Here is a 19,131-nt window from a genome sequence, read left to right as displayed (position 1 = left end):
GCTGCTGATGAGTTGCTTCACTATGCGGGTGAAGAAAGCTACTCATCAGCGACTGTAGACTCAGGCTGCTGCTGATTGAGCTGGTACTGCTCCTGCCACCCCTCCCCTCCCCAGCAGCCATGGCAGTGGAAGGTGAGCGCAGAGGGCCCCCCGAGTCAGACCTGCGAGTGGATGGACCATGTGGCCGATAGGCATCAGCCAACTGACTACGTAAAATCTCTCTGTAGTAGGTCAGTTTGTCCTCCCTCTCAGTGGGTTTAAAAAAGGCCCCCATTTTGGGACGGTAGTGAGGATCTAATAAGGTGGAGATCCAGAAGTCATGCCGCTGACGAATTTTGACAATTTGGGGGTCACTACGCAAGCAACTGAGCATGCATCGTGCCATTTGCGCCAGTGACTCGGAGGGACTACCTGCCTCCATCTCCACTGCATACTGCCACGGTGTGTCTGGGTCCTCTGTCTCGCCTTCCTCATAACCCTCCAGCTCCTCTGGCTGCTCCTGCTCCTCCTCTCCTGTCCGATGACTAGAAACACCTGTGCTCCGCTCTGCCCCTCATCATCCTCCTCCTCCAGTTCAGCCCCCACAGGGCTCATGTAGCCTTGAAATGTAGGCGCAACGTCTCCATTGCCGTGACCAGCCATGGTTTCAATCATTTGTTGTAGGAAATGTAGGAGTGGAATTACGTCGTTCATGGCGTAATCCAGGCGACTCACAAATAATGTGGCTTCCTGACAGGGCCTCAGCAAACGGCAGGTGTCACGTATGAGCTGCCACTGATTCACATTGAAGTTACACAGGGGAGTACTCCTATCTGCTTGGATCATCAAGAAATCGGTGATGGCTTTTCTTTGTTCGTATAGTCTGTCCAACATATGGAGGGTGGAATTCCAACATGTGGCAACGTCACAATTAAGACAATTTTGTGGGATACCGTTCTGACGCTGCAGCTCAAGGAAGGTGTGCTTGGCGGTGTATGAGTGGCTGAAGTGCATGCCCAGTTTCCTTGCCATTTTCAGGATGTTTTGCAAATGGGGTGAAGACTTGAGGAAGTGCTTGACAACCAGATTCAACACGTGTGCCATGCAGGGCGCATGTTTCACACTTCCTTGTCGCAGCACGAACACGATGTTCTTCCCGTTGTCGGTCACCATGGTTCCCATTTCCAGATTTCGTGGAGTAAGCCATACTCGGATTTCTTTACGAATGAACTTTAGCAGTTCCTCCCCTGTGTGACTCTGTTCGCCAAGGCAAACCATGTGAAGAACAGCTTGACACCGCCGTGCCCTACACACATGGTATGATGAAGGGCCACCGAGATTTGGATGTGCAGTGGAGCCGAGGACACAGTGGAGGATGAGGAGGCGGCGTCACACACTGTAACAGGACCAACTGCCTGGGAGCGAGAGCGTGGAGGAGGAAGTGGTGTGACCTGTCCAAGTTGCTGTTGTGGCTGTGCAGGAACAACATTTACCCAGTGGGCCGTAAAAGACAAGTATTATCCCTGCCCGTAGTTACAGCTCCACATGTCGGCTCTGCCGTGCACTTTTGAACACACCAACAGGCTCAAGGACTGGCTTACCTTCTCTTGTACAAACTTATACCTTCTTCGCAAAGAAATGACGTCTTGGGACTCTCCACCTCGGCTCGGCACAAGCCATCAATTCTCTGAAAGCTGCAGAGTCCACCAGTACTTGGACAGGAGCACATTCAACTTCTGCGCTGTTGGATGAGTGGGCACATACTGTTGTCTCTTGGACATGGCTTCGCCGATGGATTGTTGGCGGAATGGCTGACTAAAAGCGGGAGAAGCAGGAGCGACAGAAGGAGGGTTTGACACACAGCTCCCTTCGGCTGAGGTGGTGGAACCTTGGCTGGATGAAGGAAGGAGCGGATGACCACTGGGTGATGCAGCAGGCTGGACCACTACATCGGAGCCACGGTTCTCCCAGGCTGCTTTATGGTGGCGAAGCATGTGTTGACGCAGGGCCATGGTGCCGACATTGGGACCCTGGCCACGCTTCACCTTCTGCCGACAGATGTTGCATGTGGCTACGTGAACCTCCTCCGGATGCCTTATCAAAAACTTCCACACCGCCGAGTAGCTGATTTTCCCACCCGCAGTCAGCACTAATTGACTGCTACTTGCGCCGTCTCCAGGAACCCCTGTTCCACTACCTCCCGGAAAGGTAGGCTGCCGCTAAGCAGGTGGTCTCCCCCGGGCACGTTTGGCTCCTGAATTTCCCCTACTGCCACCATGCTGACTGCCAACCGTGCTACCGCCTTGCTGCAACCTGCAACTCTCTTCTCCTGATGATGATGAAGCCCCTTCTGCACCCGGCTCTCAATTGCAATTGGCCTCATCATCATCCATAGGTGTGTGCACGTCACTGATGTCCTCCTCAGGTTCCCCAACAGTGTCTGTTTCAGGACCCTGAACCCTTGCAACACCGCCACCCACGTCACTCTCCGCATCACTATTTGGCCGCCTAGCGGAGCAAGCGGCGCATGTCTCCTCCCTTTCTTGGCTGTCCAGTAGCTGCTGACTGTCCTCTATTAGATCGTCCTCAGTAAATAGTGGAGCTGAACCCACAGCATAAGATACTTCTTTAGGAGAGGGAACAGCATAGGACAAAGGCAATGGGAGGACAGGGACTGCTCCCGGGCCATGCCAACTGAGGGTTGTGTCTGAGGAACCCACCGACTGTTGACTGGGGGTGTCAGATGTCACTTGTGATGATGTGGATGAGCGTGTTAACCAATCGACGATGGCAGATGGGTTGCTGGTGGAGACACGACCGCTGGCGACTCCAGGCCTCTCGCTGGGACTCCTGCTGCCACTCACCCCAAGTCTGTTGCCAACTCTGCCTGAAGTATTTAGGCCTCTGCCACACCTCTGTGCACGTCCTGGCACTTCTGTGCCTGACATACTTAGTGCGTATTATGAGGGTATTACAATACGCTACACTACTCTTTAAACAGCATTTGTCTAGAACAGCAGCAGGTGATTACTTACGGCTGTCCTTTCACAGTATGTAGGCCCTTGACAGATTAACAGGTACTAGATGGTACAATACTTGGATGTACCTATGCAGTAGGCACTGATGAGGGCAGTAATATGCCTAACTATACGCAGAAAAAAAATCTGTATTTTTGTAAAACACCAGCCGGTGGATACTATTGTTTGGACTTTGACGGTTTGGAGCACCTTGACAGATTAACAGGTACTATATGGTACAATACTTGGATGTACGTATTCGGTATGCACTGATGAGGGCAGTAATATGCCTAACTATACGCAGAAAAAAATCTGTATTTTTGTAAAACACCAGCCGGTGGATACTATTGTTTGGACTTTGACGGTATGGAGCACCTTGACAGCTTAACAGGTACTAAATGGTACAATACTTGGATGTACCTATGTGGTATGCACTGATGAGAGCAGTAATATGCCTAACTATACGCAGAAAAAAATCTGAATTTTTGTAAAACACCAGCCGGTGGATACTATTGTTTGGACTTTGAAGGTATGGAGCACCTTGACAGCTTAACAGGTACTAAATGGTACAATCATTGGATGTACGTATGCGGTATGCACTGATGAGGGCAGTAATATGCCTAACTATACACAGAAAAAACTATAAAAAAAAAAAAAAAAAAAACAGCCAGTGAATACTATTGTTTGGACTTGCACAGTATGTAGCCCCTTGACAGATTAACAGGTACAAAATGGTACAAATGCACTACAGTCCACTGAACAGTCACGTATTTCTGAACAGCAGCAGGACCCAACAGTGCAGCACCACAAAAAAAAATCCAGGGATTAAACCCTAAATTGCACTGTCACACAATTCTGATCAGCAGAAGATTTGTGGAGCAAATAAAAATAAACTCAATTGGGCTGAAAAATGAGGAGATGATAAGATGGTTGATAAAGTTCAGGCAGCTTGGAGATCTGTATGAGACAGCTGACAGCTATCTGCCCCTCTCTGCTGCAATGCTCAATAACGTGAATAGGAGGTTTAGCAATCAATGATCCTTCTCAGTGTAACAGCACAGCACTCTGCACTCCTGCCTTTCCCTAATGCTGATGTGACTAGCAGTTGCAGTGTAACGCTGTGGTATGAGCTATTCACACACACGCAGTCCCATTCTCTCCATCTGAGTGCATAGATGAAATGAAGAAAGGCAAGATGGCCGCCAATTATATAGGGGCTGTGACATCACAGGGGTCAGTGAACACTGATAGGCGGCATCTCACATGTGATTCAGGGTCAGCCCGCCTACCTTCATTCCCGATGCTGTTTCCCGCCCCCTCCCATAATCCCCTGCCCCATGTACTCACATGTGGATCCGCCATCTTAGGTCTCCAATAGCCTGTAATGCTGTAAAATGGAGTTTAATGAAGCGATTCGCGCGATCGAATCGCGTCAATATTCGCATTCATTGCGAATCAAATTTTTCATGAAATTCGTAACGAATTCGGGTTCGTCAACTTCGATTCGCTCATCTCTAGTTATAATGATTGTTGTCTTTATACAGAGGATCAGGTGCGGCTGGCAAAGTGAGGAACCAATGATGTCCAGGCGTCGAACTTTACAGAGGAAGATGGAGCTGGAAGAAGACATGGCGTCCGGACCAGATGAAGAAGACATGGCGTCTGGGCCACATGAAGAAGAAAAGGAAAGACAACAGAGAAGACGTCTCCTGTCAGTCATTTTATGTTTGTGTTTTCTCCTGACTGTCCCATTAGATCTCTCCTCACTTCTAAGTTTTGCAGTAATAATGGATGACACTGTACCCCAATTTGAGGCTCCAGGTGTTACAAAACTACAACTCCTATAACGCCTGAAGCTCTCCAGACATAATGGTTGTTGTAGCTTTGCAACAGCTGGAAAGAGTGACTTGAACTGAAGGGATTTTAGACCATGCAGCCATTTTATTTTAACGGGGGCCTGACTCCTGTTCCACTCAGTGGAAGGGAAGGGGGACTGTTGTGACTAATGAAGTGCTTCGTCTTCCAGGCAGCCTTAATCTGGCCCTGAGCATAATATAAAGCAATGGAGATTGTGGCAGGTACTTTTTAAGACATGAAGGTAAGAAAGATACAATTGGGGCCAAGATTTTCCTTACATATGTACTAGCTCTCTGTGTTGTTGTTGCTAGAGATGATAGGGCGTCCCTTAATGGGGTTTATTTCTTTATATGTTTTTGGTAATGCGTAGAACGTGGCTATTGTCGGATGTGCATTATATCTAAATTAGTTAATATAGTTTTAAGTTGTAAAAGGTATTAATTGGTGGGATCTCTCTATAGTATTTCGTAGGTATCCCGATCGTCCAATAACCTAGGAGCCATTCTCATGTACTTTTTTAAATATAATTGGACGATGTTGTTCCCCTTATCCGAAGGTTTCACAATTAAGCTTTCATAATTTCTCATCTTGTGATAGATTAGAATGTATTAGGTCAAATAGACTTTATCTCCTCATTCACAAATGTCTCAATATTTGAGTATTGGCTAAATGCTGGCGTGGTTTTAGATTTAGGTTTGAAGTCTGTAAATGGTGCTTTAGGAAGCACTAAATTTTTTTTAGATAAATGTAAAAATTTAGGAAAAGTCTACAGTCATGGCCGTAAATGTTGGCACCCCTGAAGTATTTCTCACAGAAAAGGATTGCAATAACACAGGTTTTGCTATACACATGTTTATTCCCTTTGTGTATATTGGAACTAAACCAAAAAAGGAGGAAAAAAAGCAAATTGGACATAATGTCACCAAACTCCAAAAATGGGCTGGATAAAATTATTGGCACCCTTAACTTAATATTTGGTTGCACACACTTTGGAAATAATAACTGAAATCATTCACTTCCTATAACCATCAATAAGCTTCTTACACCTCTCAGCCGAAATATTGGACCATTCTTCCGTTACAAACTGCTCCCGGTCTCTTATTGCAAGACTCCTTTTCCCAACAGTAATTTTAAGATCTCTCCACAGGTGATCAATGGGATTTAGATCTGGACTCATTGCTGACACTTCAGAACTCTCCAGGGCTTTGTTGTGATCCATTTCTGGGGGCTTTTTGACATATATTTGGGGTCATTGTCCTGCTGGAAGACCCATGATCTCGGACACAAACCCAGCTTTCTGACACTGGGCTGTACAGTGCGACCCAAAATCCATTGGTAATCCTCAGATTTCATGATGTCTTGTACACATTCAAGGCCCCCAGTGCCAGCAAAACAACCCAAAACATCATTGACCATTAACCATATTTCACTGTAGGTACTGTGTTCTTTTCTTTGTAGGCATCATTCCGTTTTCGGTAAACAGTAGAATGATGCGCTTTACCAAAAAGGTCTATCCTAGTCTCATCTGTCCACAAGACGTTTTCCCAGAAGGATTTTGGTTACTCAAGTTCATTTTGGCAAAATGTAGTTTTGCTTTTTTCTGTCTCTGTGTCAGCAATGGGGTCCTCCTGGGTCTCCTCCATAGTGGGGTCCTCCGGGGTCTCCTCCATAGCGTTTCATTTAATTTGTAGACGAATAGTTCGCGCTGACACTGATGCTCCCTGAGCCTGCAGGACAGCTTGAATATCTTTGGAACTTGTTTGGGGCTGCTTATCCACCATCCGGACTCTCCTGCGTTGACACCTTTCATCAATTTTTCTCTTCCGTCCACACCCAGGGAGATTAGCTACAGTGCCATGCGTTGGAAACTTCTTGAAAATGTTGCGCACTGTGGACAAAGGCAAATCTAGATCTCTGGAGATGGACTTGTAACCTTGAGACTGTTGATATTTTTCCACAATTTTGGTTCTCAAGTCCTCAGACAGTTCTCTTCTCCTCTTTCTGTTGTCCATGCTAAGTGTAGCACCCAAAGACACAAAATGCAAAGACTAAGTGAACTTCTCTCCTTTTTATCTGCTTTCAGGTGTGATTTTTATATTGCCCACACCTGTTACTTGCCCCAGGTGAGTTTAAAGGAGCATCACATGCTTGAAACAATCTTATTTATCCACAATTTTGAAAGGGTGCCAATAATTTTGTCCAGCCCATTTTTGGAGTTTGGTGACATTATGTCCAATTTGCTTTTTTCCCTCCTTTTTTTGGTTTAGTTCCAATACACACAAAGGGAATAAACATGTGTATAGCAAAACATGTGTTACTGCAATCCTTTTCTGTGAGAAATGCTTAATTTTATTGAAAAATTTCAGAGGGGCCAACATTTACGACCATGACTGTATATGCTGTTAAAACCAGACAGGATAACATATGGTAGACATATTATTTTCAAGTCTTGTCATAGATTTTTAAATTACATTCAGGTCTGGGCAGTGACTGGGCTATTTTAGGACATAACATGCTTTTATGCAAACAATTTCTTTGTAGCTCTGACCATATTTTAAGGGTCACTGTCCTGCTGAAAGTAAATCACTATATTAAAAAAATCAGAGCTTCTCATTGAGCAGTACGTCTGGGTAAACTATATACTCTTGACATTCAAATCAATCAATGTGAACAAGGCTGATCTATTAGGGGGATTTTTTGTACTGTTATTATATCTTATACAAAATAAAGAAAACATGTCGATTGCTGTCATGGTTGTTCTGCTGTGTGCTTTATGATTCATGTATGCTTGTTTTGCCAATAAAATAGGATCCACCTGTCTGCAATTTCTTTTAAGCCTATCTACTAATTTAGTAAGTGTGATCCCCTCTCTTAAATAATGGACTATTTTGTGTTGGTCCATTACATAAAATCACAATGATATAAATCTTTGGTGATACCAGGACAAAATGTAGAAAAATCCAAGGGGGTGAATACTTATGCAAGACACTGTACAAAAACAAGCAATTCTCTCCTAACCTCCCAGCTTTGTCTGCCTCATTATGTTTCTTCAGTGGTTTTCCTGTCCTCTGTGCAGCAGGATGCGTTTCCTGATATATTTACCATAACTCGGAGCTTGGTGGTTGGAGAGAAGTGGATGAAAGATGGAGCCCGGTACCAATGCTGCCGCACAGCCTGAGGCTGCCAACCTGAAGAAATACTCTCCTAGCAGCCCAGTCAGCAGTCAGTGTGGTGAGGGGGGCTGTGGGACCCCCTCCTGGCTTAGTGGCAACTACTACTGTATTAAACCATTAAGCTACAATAGTGACTAGTATATAATCAAATTATATAAAATAAAATATTGGTCAACTTGCCTTAATCCATTTATCTTGTTCTGCAGTTGGCTTTGTCTGTCCTACAAGCTCATACAGGTCTCTACTTTCTATTCTCTCCAGTATCTTTCTGGCTTCTGCATTTTTAGTTTTTTTGCTGTGTAGAATCTCCTGATAGATGTTATCTACAATGGAGAAAAGGGGGTAAAGATCGTGACAGAAAATATTTGTTTTACAGGCAAAATAGAAGAATGTAATGTTTTATTTATGCTTTTATTATGTAATATTGTAATTATAATGTTATGTCTCCTTGAAGATGGATTTTTCTTTGGTGGAGAGAGGTGCACTTGTGTGTGGAAATCATTATGTTACCACTACAACCAGTCAGCAGGGATACAGCGAGTAACTGCGCCTCTGTTAAAACTAGACACAAGAAGGGGCCCTCTCTAGCTCAGGGGCCCTCCAACACATCTATCTGCTTCCTGTGGACCAGTCCAGGACCAAGTGGTACATGGAAATTGGACTTCATTCAGATTCCTGAAAGAGATGGTTAATATGGCAATAAATGTGAGATGTCTATTGGGTGTGATTTATATTGCGCCTGAGACAAGAACATGTAAAAAATAAATCACCCTGCTCCAACATACAGTTCCATGCAAAAATATGTCCTTCCCCTTTACCTCAGGTAGAAGAAAGATGATACCCAGCACTCACCAGTGATGCACAGTGAAGATTTATTATGCCATAGTATAGTACAAGGACGCGTTTCATCGTGGGAGCCTTCCTCAGCTGTCCGAGACATTACATTGCTAGTCAGGTGTTGAAAGGGAGCGTGTCTGTGCTTCAATGGGTGGAGCGACCGCTGGGTGGGAGGAGGAGATCATTCTCCACAGGGCTGCAGGGAATTGTAGTTGAAGCACAGCATTGAAGGGAGCCTAGCTGTGCCTCAACGGGTGGGGGGGGGGGGCTGACGTGTGTGAGGGAGAAAAATGACCTGACAGTTACAAACAAGGGATCATGGGACTTGTAGTTGGAGGGAGGGAATTCAAACAGGAATAGCCATTTCACAAAAAGAAAGCAGCGTTATGTAGACTCACCTGTGAGTTTGGTATAGTCTTCTACCTTATCCACTGAGCCAGAGATTGAACGATTCCAATCAGCTTTCAAGAGTGCATCTGTAATCCTAGACCAAGAAAGAAAGGCATGAAAAATGCATTGTGTTTTTTTTTATTAGCACAAAAACGCTGTGGGCAGATATAAGTCAATAGGGGAACATAAAATGCTACACCTACAATGCTTTTGTAACGATTCGGCTGGCTGGAGGTGGATCCTCTGTGCCAGAGAGGGATTGGCGTGGACCGTGTCGGTGGACCGGTTCTAAGTTGCTACTGGTATTCACCAGAGCCCGCCGCAAAGCGGGATGGTCTTGCAGCGGCGGTAGCAACCAGGTCGTATCCACCAGCAACGGCTCAACCTCTCTGACTGCTGAAGATAGGCGTGGTACAAGGGAGTAGACAAGAGCAAGGTCGGACGTAGCAGAAGGTCAGGGCAGGCAGCAAGGATCGTAGTCAGGGGCAACGGCAGGAGGTCTGGAACACAGGCTAGGAACACACAAGGGAACGCTTTCACTGGCACAAGGGCAACAAGATCCGGCGAGGGAGTGCAGGGGAAGTGAGGTATAAGTAGGGAGTGCACAGGTGATAACACTGATTAGGCCTGCTGCGCCAATCAGTGGCGCAGTGGCCCTTTAAATTGCAGAGACCCGGCGCGCGCGCGCCCTAAGGAGCGGGGCCGCGCGTGCCGGGACAAGACAGACGGGGAACGGGTCAGGTACGGGAGCCGGGACGCGCATCGCGAGCGGGTGCCTCCCGCGTCGCGAATCGCATCCCGGCTGGGAGTGATATTGCAGCGCACCCGGTCAGCAGGTCTGACCGGGGCGCTGCGAATGAGAGGATGCTGCGAGCGCTCCGGGGAGGAGCGGGGACCCGGAGCGCTCGGCGTAACAGCTTTTTACTTTGTAACATTATTTTTCCTTCATAACAGCAGCAAGGAACAGCAAAGCAGCAGCTCACCGATGTGACGCAAAGCAAAACTTCTTTATTCTTTAAAAGATAAACATGATGCAGGTACAAACATGTCTGATGATCGGGAGGGGAAAGACGCTTCATGCAGCAAACAACAGGTAACGCCGTTTCACACAACAAGTGTGCTTCTACAGACCTGCCCATTTCCTGCACATCGGCTCTGAAGCAATCGCCCCCAGTGACGTGTGCAGGACAGGTGAGTTACAATTAAAACTCAGACATGAAAAAGATAGTGACACAATAAAAATTTAAGAAGAACACTAAAATCAACGTTGTCATTAAGTCCTAGCATATCTAGGGCTCTCGTTTTCAAAATAAGATGGACTTCTCGCTGTAACAACATTCTGCGTCTGTCCTCACCGTTGTCACTAGCAACGCACTGCAATCCTAGAAAACATAAATCTGAGGTGTCACTATTATGCTGTGTTCTCACATGATTGAGGTATCTAGGCGAACCCTTACCAGACTTCACAGACCAAACATGCTCTCTGAATCTGGTAAAAATGGGTCTGATTGGCATAAACAATACATTTTGTTGGTGGCGTCAAGTCTAGATTCAATCCCCCATTGCGGCAGGGAGTAGTCGCGATTTATTTCAATATAGGGTCGTGGAGGAGGTACGAGCATTTATTTATCCAACAGAAGCTCCTAACTTGACAAAGTTGCCCTTCAGTGGTTAAAATCACAAAAGGGCATTATATTGAAAAAAGCAGACATGGGCGGTAATGCCGTCCTAATGACAGAAAAGTACTATAAAAAGGAGGCTCTGCGTCAGTTGGGCGATCACTCTACATATTCTAAGTACGTGAAAATCCCACTGTAAAATTGAAGTCCAGTTTACAATCTTTTCTTAGAAGGTAAGTTGAGAGGGGCGTTATTTCTAAACGCACCGCAGAAGGACTGTTGCCGACCCACCCCAGATTTCCGGCATGGTATTTTTTACTGAAAATTCATAAGACCTTAGAGTCACCCCCAGCGAGACCTATTGTCTCCGGGGTTGGGTCTGTAACAGAACCTCTCTCAAGGTACGTGGATTGGCTCCTCCTCCCTTTGTTAAAGTAAATCCCTTCCTTAATCAAGGATACCAATGAACTTCTGGTAGCACTGGAGGGATTACACTGGCAGGAAGGCTTTCTTCTTGCGTCTGTGGACGTAGAAAGCCTCTATACCAGAATCCCCCAGGCAAAAGGTACAGAGTGTATTAGGGATCTCTTATTAAAAACGGACAAAGATAGGGATTTTGTAGACTTTATCAGTGATGCCCTCCATTTTGTGTTAAGTCACTAGTTACTTGGTATGCCCAGGTAAACGGTATGGCGATGGGCATGCCAGTGGGCCAGTTGAGGTATCTGCAGTGTTTTTTCAGGTATGTGGACGATATCTTCATTCTCTGGACCGGATCCGTCCAGGAATTTGAGGATTTCGTCACATACCTGAATGCTCCTGATGACTTCAACATGCGGTTTACCCATAAAATTGACAGTCACACTCTTGATTTTTTAGATGTGCAAGTTTGTATAAAAGATGGACACCTTATCACAAAGGGATTTAGGAAACCAACAGCGTCCAATGCACAGCAAACAATAAGGGCTATTCCTTATGGCCAATTTTTAAGATTGAGGCGCATCAACAGCGATGATAGCATTTTCATGGAGCAGTCTCTTGAACTTTTTGAACGTCTTAAATTAAGAGGTTACCCTGAAGATCACTGGCTAAGACTAGGGATCAGAATCATTCTGATCTCTTGTTTAAGAAAAATCGGAAAACCAATTATCCTGAAAAAAAGAATAGAGAAAGTACAGTGCTTTGCCCTAGTTTGGAGGAGGAACAGGGACGCTCTCAAGACACCCTGGATAGGGATGATGGGCGCTTTTGTTTCTCCTTCAAATTCAGCCCCTTAGCTAGTACCATCAAGAAGGAGGTCTTAAATAACTGGCCATTGATTGAGAAGGATCCTACTATAGGCCCCGTTCAGCTGAAGAGACCTATAATTACTTTTAGAAAAAGTAAGAGTCTGAAAGACGTATTCCTCCGTAGCCTTTCAAGAGCTCCACCTCAGAGAATTGGTTAACCGGGTGCAGACCTGGCGGTAATCATAAGTGCGGTAATTGCAATTGGTGTTCAAGCTTCCATCCTTGCAAAAGTATCAGTCTAGGAGGGGTAGACTTTAGAATTACGGATTTTATCTGTAGATCCAAATTTTATTGTTTATGCCATTTTGTGTAATTGTGGATTTTTAGGCAGTACAATCAGACCCATTTTTACCAGATTCAGAGAGCATGTTTGGTCTGTGAAGTCTGGTAAGGGTTCGCCTAGATACCTCAATCATGTGAGAACACAGCATAATAGTGACACCTCAGGTTTATGTTCTCTAGGATTGCAGTGCGTTGCTAGTGACAACGGTGAGGACAGACGCAGAAAGTTGTTACAGGGAGAAGTCCGTTATTTTGAAAATGAGAGCCCAAGATATGCTAGGACTTAATGACAAAGTTGATTTTAGTGTTTTTCTTAAATTTTAATTGTGTCACTATCTTTTTCATGTCTGAGTTTTAATTGTAACTCACCTGTCCTGCACACGTCACTGGGGGCGATTGCTTCAGTGCCGATGTACAGGAAGTGGGCAGGTCTGTAGAAGCACACTTGTTGTGTGAAACGGCATTACCTGTTGTTTGCTGCATGAAGCTCTGAAGCTTCTTTCCCCTCCCGATCATCAGACATGTTTGTACCTGCATCATGTTTATCTTTTAAAGGGTACCTCTCATCAAAAAAACTTTTCATATATTACAGATTAATGTATGCAGAATAACTTTACAATTGCATGTTATTAACAAATATGCTTCTTTCTATTTAATTTTCCACTTTGAAGAAATGACCACTAGGGGTCTCCCTACCAGTCCTGGCAGCAAGCATTTCAGACTCATGCTGGAGTCCTAAACACTACGAGCTGCCAGCCTGCTTTGTTCACAAAGGAGAACACTCAGAGCTGCCAGCCTGCTTTGTTCACAGCCTATTTGGCTGTGAACAAAGCAGGCTGGCAGCTCTGTGTTTAGGACTCCAGCATGAGTCAGAAATGCTTGCTGACAGGACTGATCGGGAAAAATACAATAGAAAGAAGCATATTTTTCATTAACATGCTATTGGAAAGTTATTCAACATTCATTAATCTAAAATATATCAAAAGTTTATTTGATGAGAGGTACCCTTTAAAGAATAAAAAAGTTTTTCTTTGCATCACATCGGTGAGCTGCTGCTTTGCTGTTCCTTGCTGCTGTTATATTGAACTTGCCTGTACTACAAGCTGAGAACCACAGAGGGACCTGCAGCTGTTGCCAAGACTCTATTGCACGCCAAGCACGGGGCTTTCAGGTAGTGCCGACTTAATTCTTTCCTTTTCTTATGGATTATTTTTCCTTCACTTGTATTTTTGGGTCAGTTTTCATAAAATGCAGCATTCTGTAGCTATAGTGGTGTTTTTTTTCCCTCCTATAGATCCCCATAGGATTTTTATGTTTTTTTTTTGTTTGTTTGTTTTTTGTCTTTTTTAAAAGCATATGCAAATATGTTGCAATTTTTTGGCTTTTCCCCACATTTTTCAATAAGAAATCCTTTATTCACATGAACAAAGAATCACATGAATTGTATTGAGAAAAATGCAACTGAACAAAATACATGTACTTAAACCCACTAACCCAAAAAAACTTCACAAAAACGGGTGTAGAAGTGGCCGGGAAAAAACCCTCCAGTTTACACTCCACAACTGATTTTGAAATGTAGGCTGTGAGCCCCAATGGGAACAGGGACTGATTTCAAAGATATCAATCTCTGTTCAGCACTTCGGGATTCTTCCTTTATATTATAAGTAGTTCGGTCCCTTTTGGTGTTTTTTTTTTTTGCATTATAACCTGGAATTTATTGGATTTAAATTGAGTTATTATGTAATGTATTGGCAGACACAGGGTTCCACAAATATTGACTTTAAAGGGGTACTCCACTGTAAAAAAAAAAATGTAAATCAGCTGGTGGCAAGTTAAACAGGTTTGTAAATTACTTCTACATAAAAATCTTAATCCTTCTGGTACTTATCAGCTGCTGTATGCTCCACAGGAAGTTGTGTAGTTATTTTATGTATGACCACAGTGCTCTCTGCTGACACTTCGGTCCATGTCAGGAACTGTCCAGAGCAGGAGAGGTTTGCTATGGGGATTTTTGCTACTCTGGACAGTTCCTAAAATGGACAGAGGTGTCAGCAGAGAGAACTGTGGTAAGACAGAAAGGAAATTCAAAAAGAAAAGAACTTCCTGTTGAGCATACAGCAGCTGATAAGTACTGGAAGGGTTAAGATTTTTAAATTAAGTAATTTACAAATCTGTTTAACTTTCTGGCACCAGTTAATTAACCTGTTAAGGACCTAGGGCATACCTGTATGTCCTGAGTCCGCTCCTGATCTATAACGCGGGGCCACGTCATAGCAGGTCAGGCCCGGCCTCTAACAACGGTTGGGACCCATGGCTAATAGCGCGCGGCATTGATTGCGGTGCCGCGCACTATTAACCCTTTAGACGCGGCGTTCAAAGTTGAACGCCGTGTCTAAAATTAAAGTGAAACCATGCGGTTAGCTCAGGGAGCTGTTCGGGATAGCCACGGCGAAATTGCGGCATCCCGAACAGCTTACTCATGCTGGAGGATCCCTACCTGCCTCCTCGCTGTTCGATCCACTGAATGACTGCTCAGTGCCTGAGATCCAGGCATCAGCAGTCAAGCGGCAGAATCATCGATCACTGGTTTCTTATGAGAAACCAGTGATCAATGTAAAAAATCAGTGTGTGCAGTGTTATAGGTCCCTGTGGGATAACAATGATCAGTATAAGAGATCAGTGTGTGCAGTGTTATAGGTCCCTATGGGATAACAATGATCAGTATAAGAGATCAGTGTGTGCAGTGTTATAGGTCCCTATGGGATAACAATGATCAGTATAAGAGATCAGTGTGTGCAGTGTTATAGGTCCCTATGGGATAATAATGATCAGTATAAGAGATCAGTGTGTGCAGTGTTATAGGTCCCTATGGGATAATAATGATCAGTATAAGGGATCAGTGTGTGCAGTGTTATAGGTCCCTATGGGATAATAATGATCAGTATAAGGGGTCAGTGTGTGCAGTGTTATAGGTCCCTATGGGATAATAATGATCAGTATAAGAGATCAGTGTGTGCAGTGTTATAGGTCCCTTTGAGAGCTATAACACTGCAAAAAAAAAGAAGTGGAAAAAAGAAGTGAATAAAGATCATTTAACTCCTCCCCTATTAAAAGTAGTTTGAATCACCTCCCTTTTCCCATAAAAAAAAACACAGTGTAAATAAAAATAAAAATATACATATATGGTATCACCGCGTGCGGAAATGTCCGAATTATAAAAATATATTGTTAGTTAAACCGCACGTTCAATGGCGTACTCGCAAAAAAATTCCAAAGTCCAAAATAGTGCATTTTTGGTCACTTTTCATATCATGACAAAAGATCAATAAGTCCTATCAATGCAAGAATAGTACCGCTAAAAACTTCAGATCACGGCGCAAAAAATGAGCCCTCATACTGCCCCATACGCAGAAAATATAAAAGTTATAGGGGTCAGAAGATTACAATTTTAAACGTATAAATTTTCCTGCATGTGGTTTTGATTTTTTTCAGAAGTACGACAAAATCAAACCTATATAAGTAGGGGATCATTTTAACCGTATGGACCTACATAATAAAGATAAGGTGTCATTTTTATCGAAAAATGTACTGTGTAGAAACGGAAGCCCCCAAAATTTACAAAATGGCGTTTTTTTTTCCAATTTTGTCTCACATTGATTTTTTTTCCATTTCGCCGTAGATATTTGGGTAAATGACTGATGTCATTACAAAGTAGAATTGGTGGCGCAAAAAATAAGCCCTCATATGGATTTTTAGGTGAAAAGTTGAAAGGGTTAGGATTTTTTAAAGGTAAGGAGGAAAAAACGAAAATGCAAAAACGGAAAAACCCCGGGTCCTTAAGGGGTTAGAAAAAAAAACATGTTTTCCAGCGGAGTACCCCTTTAAGGGAGTGAATACTTATGCACATTAAAGTTTGCTGTTGTTTTGTTAATTTGTACAATTAAAGTATTCAGCACTTTTAAAGTAAGTGGTCAATGTCACGCGCTGCGCTCCAGCCGCGAACTCCGGCCGTGAGCGCAGTGTCCCAGGGTCCCCGTCTGTCGGCGGGGCTGGGATTCGCATCGCGGGACACGCCCGCATGCGAATCCCAGCCCGTCACTTACCTCGCTCTGCTTCTGGCACTAAGCTCTGTTATTTAAAGGGCCAGTGCGCTCTTAATTAGTATGTACACCTGACAACACATTATAAGTTCCTGCACCTCCCACACCCCCCTGCCGGATCTTCAGTGCCTATTGCCTGAGAGAAAGCGTATCCTATTGCCTGTTTGCCATACCCGTGTACCCAGACCTTCCCGCTACGTTTTTGAGTACAAACCTTTGCCGCCTGTCCTGACCTTCTGCGACGTTGACTACGCCTCTGTTTCATCCTCCTGTACTTCGCCTTGCCCGGTTACCTGTGTGGTCGAGCCGTATTGGGGGTAGCGACCTGGGTGTCGCCTGCAGCTGAGAATCCATCCCGCTTTGCGGCGGGCTCTGGTGAAGACCAGCGGCACCATAGACTCCGCTCCCCGATACGGTCCGAGTCATCAGCCACACAGGTAGAGGATCCAATACCTGCTCCGTGACATCCGCATCCAGGTGCGTGACAGCAAGATCCGGCCATGGATCCAACTGGGGTTCCTCTGCCTGATTCGGATCTTGCATCTGTCGTGGCGCTCCAGTCCCAGCAGTTGGCCCAGCAGGCACAGCAGCTTAACCAGCTATCCGCCATGATGCAGCAGCTGCTCTCTGCCCAGCAGAATCCGCCACAGCCTCCTCCAGCTCCAGTACAGCCTTCTGCTGCAGCTGTTGCCCCCGGCTCGAAACTCTGTCTGTCGCTTCCTGAGAAGTTTGAGGGGGACCCCAAGTCTTGTTGGGGTTTCGTCACACAGTGCTCCATGCACATAGAACTCATGGTGGACCAGTTCTCCACAGAATGAGCAAAGGTGGCCTTCGTCATCAGTCTCCTGTCTGGTAGGTCCTTGGCCTGGGCTACTCCACTATGGGATCGCAGTGATGCTATCACTACTAATCTCCAGCCATTCCTCATGGAATTCCACATGGTTTATGAAGAACCTGCCCGAGCTTCCTCTGCTGAGACTGCTTTACTGAGTCTTTCCCAGGGCAACTCCACTGTGGGCAAATATGCCATCTGGTTCCGGACCCTGGCGTTGTAGTTGTCTTGGAATAATGAAGCTCTCTGTGCTACTTTCATGAGGGGATTACCTAGCCAGATAAAGGATGTCCTCGCTGCCCGGGAATTGCCATTTAATCTGAATGAACTTATACAATTGGCATCCCGGATTGATATCCGTTTCTCTGAGAGATGTGAGGAACTACACCAAGAAAGAGAATCAGCACGACCTCTGCGCTTTCCTCGCTTTGCACCTGTCTTCCACCAACCACCTCAACCTTCTACTTTGCCTCCCGCAGTGGAGACTATGCAGGTGGATCGGACTCGCCTGACTCTACAAGAAAGAACTCGCCGCCGAGCTGAGAATCTGTGTCTCTACTGCGCCAGTGCTGATCATTTCCTCAAAGATTGTCCTGTATGTCCACAGCCACTGGGAAACTCTCGCACCTAGGGTTTGTGGGAGAGGCCTCCCTAGGTGTGAATTCCTCCTCTCCATGCTTAAATATGATGGTTCAGCTTCTTCTTCATTCTAAAGTGAACCACTCGCTCTTGGCCTTCCTGGACTCTGGCCCTGCTGGTAACTTCATTGATGCCTCTCTTGTGCACAAGTATCTTCTGCCAGTTCTACGCCTCCCAAAACCGCTGTTCATCTCCACGGTCAATGGAGAAAAACTGGACTGTACTGTGCTATACCTCACTAAACCCCTGTTAATGCAGGTCAAAGTCTCACACAGAGAGTACTTGTCCTTCTACATGCTTCCACACTGTACTTCTCCTCTCTTACTGGGTCTACCCTGGTTATAGCTCCATGCTCCACAGCTGGATTGGAAGACCGGAGAAGTCCTTCGCTGAAGTCCGCACTGCAACAATCATTGTATTCACGTATGGGTGACCAAGTTGGAACCATCTTCTTGTCCACTGCCTGGTTTGCCTTCCTTTCTACTGAATTTTGCTGATGTCTTCAGTGAAAAGCAAGCCGAAGGGTTACCTCCACATTGCCCCTACGACTGTCCCATTGACCTGCTGCCCGGCACCACACCACCCAGGGGCAGAATCTACCCCTTATCTGTACCCTGAAACTATGGCCATGTCTAAGTGTATACAGGAAAACCTACAGAAGGGATTCATCAGCAAGTCCTCCTCTCCTGCCGGGGTTGGTTTCTTCTTCGTAGAAAAGAAGGACAGATCCCTACGACCTTGCATTGACTACCGTGGCATGAATAAAATCACTGTTAAAGGGGTTGTGCGCTGCCCTGGCTTTCGGAGCTCCGCACGCAGCATCCAGAAGTTCATTACTCGGAAAGCTGTTTGCGGACTTCCGCGGTTGCGCCCCCTTCCCATAGACTTTCATTGGGGGGGCGGGCGTGACGTCACAAATAGGCCGGGCGTGACGTCATGCCCAGTGGCCGCGAACACGGAGGCCCACACACAGCGTTCGGAGTAATGAACTTTCGGACGCTGCGTGCGGAGCTCCGAAAGCCAGGGCAGCGCACAACCCTTTTAAGAACCGTTACCCGCTTCCTTTGATCACTGAGTTGTTTGATAGTCTGCGAGGGGCCAACATTTTTTCCAAGTT

The 19,131-nt window shown here is 45.3% G+C and overlaps 1 protein-coding gene across 3 annotated transcripts in view; it reads right to left on the bottom strand.

Moving 5' to 3' along the window:
• LOC130297100 (deoxynucleoside triphosphate triphosphohydrolase SAMHD1-like) overlaps positions 1-19,131 on the bottom strand; it is a gene marked incomplete at its 3' end in the record, with an annotated part of 143,592 nt that overhangs the window by 29,163 nt on the left and 95,298 nt on the right. For all 3 annotated transcript variants that reach the window (XM_056549353.1, XM_056549355.1, XM_056549354.1), the window contains 2 exon segments: positions 8,207-8,349; positions 9,262-9,347. In XM_056549353.1, the coding sequence (XP_056405328.1) occupies positions 8,207-8,349; positions 9,262-9,347 (229 nt within the window).

Source organism: Hyla sarda, chromosome 12 (genome assembly GCF_029499605.1).
Source record: "Hyla sarda isolate aHylSar1 chromosome 12, aHylSar1.hap1, whole genome shotgun sequence".
Lineage (NCBI taxonomy): Eukaryota > Metazoa > Chordata > Amphibia > Anura > Hylidae > Hyla > Hyla sarda.
The sequence above is the reverse complement of the archived record's forward strand: the minus strand, read 5'-3'. Positions and strand labels throughout refer to the sequence as shown.